This window comes from Nematolebias whitei, chromosome 13, assembly GCF_014905685.2.
Source record: "Nematolebias whitei isolate Nwh7 chromosome 13, NemWhi1, whole genome shotgun sequence".
NCBI classification, from domain to species: Eukaryota; Metazoa; Chordata; class Actinopteri; order Cyprinodontiformes; family Rivulidae; genus Nematolebias; species Nematolebias whitei.
In genome coordinates, this window is record NC_056510.1 from 44,821,972 (window position 1) to 44,824,780 (window position 2,809).

The 2,809-nt window shown below is 40.5% G+C and overlaps 1 protein-coding gene across 1 annotated transcript in view; it reads left to right on the forward strand.

Annotated features, from left to right (window-relative positions):
- ift88 (intraflagellar transport 88 homolog) overlaps positions 1 to 2,809 on the forward strand; it is a gene marked incomplete at its 3' end in the record, with an annotated part of 51,287 nt that overhangs the window by 31,532 nt on the left and 16,946 nt on the right. The window contains 1 exon segment of the mRNA XM_037686665.1: positions 2,397 to 2,483. Coding sequence (XP_037542593.1) covers positions 2,397 to 2,483 — 87 coding nt within the window.

Genomic DNA, 2,809 nt, shown 5'->3' on the forward strand with positions numbered 1-2,809 from the left:
AGCATATTGTGATAAAGGTCATTATTTTCCATAATGTAATGATAAAAGTGAAACTTTCATATATTTCAGATTCATTGCACACCAACTGAAATATTTCAGGTCTTTAATTGTTTTAATACTGATGATTATGACATACAGCTCATGAAAACCCAAAATGCCTGTCCCAAAAAATTAGCATATTTCATCCCACCAATGAAAGACAAGTGTTTTTAATACAAAAAACGCCAACCTTCAAATAATCATGTTCAGTTATGCACTCAATACTTGGTCGGGAATCCTTTTGCATGAATGACTGCTTCAATGCAGCGTGGCATGGAGGCAATCAGCCTGTGGCACTGCTGAGGTGTTATGGAGGCCCAGGATGCTTCGATAGCGGCCTTAAGCTCATCCAGAGTGTTGGGTCTTGCGTCTCTCAACTTTCTCTTCACAATATCCCACAGGTTCTCTATGGGGTTCAGGTCAGGAGAGTTGGCAGGCCAATTGAGCACAGTAATACCATGGTCAGTAAACCATTTACCAGTGGTTTTGGCACTGTGAGCAGGTGCCAGGTCGTGCTGAAAAATGAAATCTTCGTCTCCATAAAGCTTTTCAGCAGATGGAAGCATGAAGTGCTCCAAAATCTCCTGATAGCTAGCTGCATTGACCCTGCCCTTGATAAAACACAGTGGACCAACACCAGCAGCTGACATGGCACCCCAGACCATCACTGACTGTGGGTGCTTCACACTGGACTTCTGGCATTTTGGCATTTCCTTCTCCCCAGTCTTCCTCCAGACTCTGGCACCTTGATTTCCGAATGACATGCAAAATTTGCTTTCATCCGAAAAAAGTACTTTGGACCACTGAGCAACAGTCCAGTGCTGCTTCTCTGTAGCCCAGGTCAGGCGCTTCTGCCGCTGTTTCTGGTTCAAAAGTGGCTTGACCTGGGGAATGCGGCACCTGTAGCCCATTTCCTGCACACGCCTGTGCACGGTGCCTCTGGATGTTTCTACTCCAGACTCAGTCCACTGCTTCCGCATGTCCCCCAAGGTCTGGAATCGGCCCTTCTCCACAATCCTCCTCAGGGTCCGGTCACCTCTTCTCGTTGTGCAGCGTTTTCTGCCACACTTTTCCCTTCCCACTGACTTCCCACTGAGGTGCCTTGATACAGCACTCTGGGAACAGCCTATTGGTTCAGCAATTTCTTTCTGTGTCTTACCCTCTTGCTTGAGGGTGTCAATGATGGCCTTCTGGACAGCAGTCAGGTCGGCAGTCTTACCCATGATTGTGGTTTTGAGTAATGAACAAGGCTGGGAGTTTTTAAAAGCCTCAGGAATCTTTTGCAGGTGTTTAGAGTTACGTCGTTGATTCAGATGGTTAGGTTAATAGCTTGTTTAGAGAACCTTTTCATGATATGCTAATTTTTTGGGACAGGCATTTTGGGTTTTCATGAGCTGTATGCCATAATCATCAGTATTAAAACAATTAAAGACCTGAAATATTTCAGTTGGTGTGCAATGAATCTGAAATATATGAAAGTTTCATTTTTATCATTACATTATGGAAAATAATGACCTTTATCACAATATGCTAATTTTTTGAGAAGGACCTGTATAGGGCAGCACAATATCACAAATTTCTTGTCATTGCAATATCACAAAGGACTGGAATAAATCATATATCCATACTTTATAAATACCATGAATTCATCTTCTGCAGTCTAGCAGTACAGTATAATGGGCAATCTAATGGACTCCCACTGGCCTTGAGCCCCCACACCTCTTTAGATGATAGTGATAAACGAGAAAATGAGTAGTGAGGAAAAGATTGGTTTATTGCAAACCATATTGTAATTAGAGTAATAAACAATAATATTGCACATTGCAAGTTTTCTAATATTGTGCAGCCCTACCATAGCAACAGACTTTTACAGCTGCTGCATGTGTGTGGTGCCTTCAGACAGTGGTGTATTCTGCATCTTCTGTGCAGCTGACGCTGGTGGTTTGAAAAAGATGTCAACTTTAATTTACTGATACTGGTGTTATTTTTTCCAGTAAATAACACTTACAGGTGTGTATGTTTTCATTGAAAAAGTTATCTCATCAGAAAGAAGTTCAGTGTAACAGTATGTACATCGTGTGAAGTTGTTTATTTTGCTAAATGTTTCTTTTGTCAATATTCAACGGCTTAAAGGCTTTAAATGTTTTTTTTTAATCAAAGTACTCGTTATTTGCTTGTAAATATCTTTGCTATATTGACTATAAAATATTCTGACCATAAAGTTGTTTTTGCTTAAATGTTTTTGTTTTTTCTAAGTTTGTAGGAAATATGTCTGTACTATAAATATGTAGCACCCACTACTGTAACAGAAAACCCAGCGCAAAACATTTTTCTCTCATTTTCTTATGTGTGATCAGGCCGTGGAAACGCTGAAGACCTTTGAGAAGAAGGACAGCAGGGTAAAAAGTGCTGCAGCCACTAATCTTTCTTGTCTCTATTTCCTGGTAAGAATCACTTTGTTATAAACACACTTCGTTATAAACACGTAACTGACAACAGTAGATCCTGATGCATGCTCAATAATCCAGGTAGAAAAATCTAAAAAAGTTAAATCTGGTCTTCTGGACATTCAAAAAACAAAACAAAGCAAAAAAAATAAATGTAGAAACATTTCGTCTCATCCGAGAGACTTCCTCAGTCTGAGGAGCTGTTTTCAGCTCAGTCTCTTAAATAGCACCTTCTCAGAGTGGATCAACCAGTTTGCTGCTGACAACCAGAACCAGCTGATCACATGCTCAAGAAGGACCATCAGCCTAACAATGGATCATTA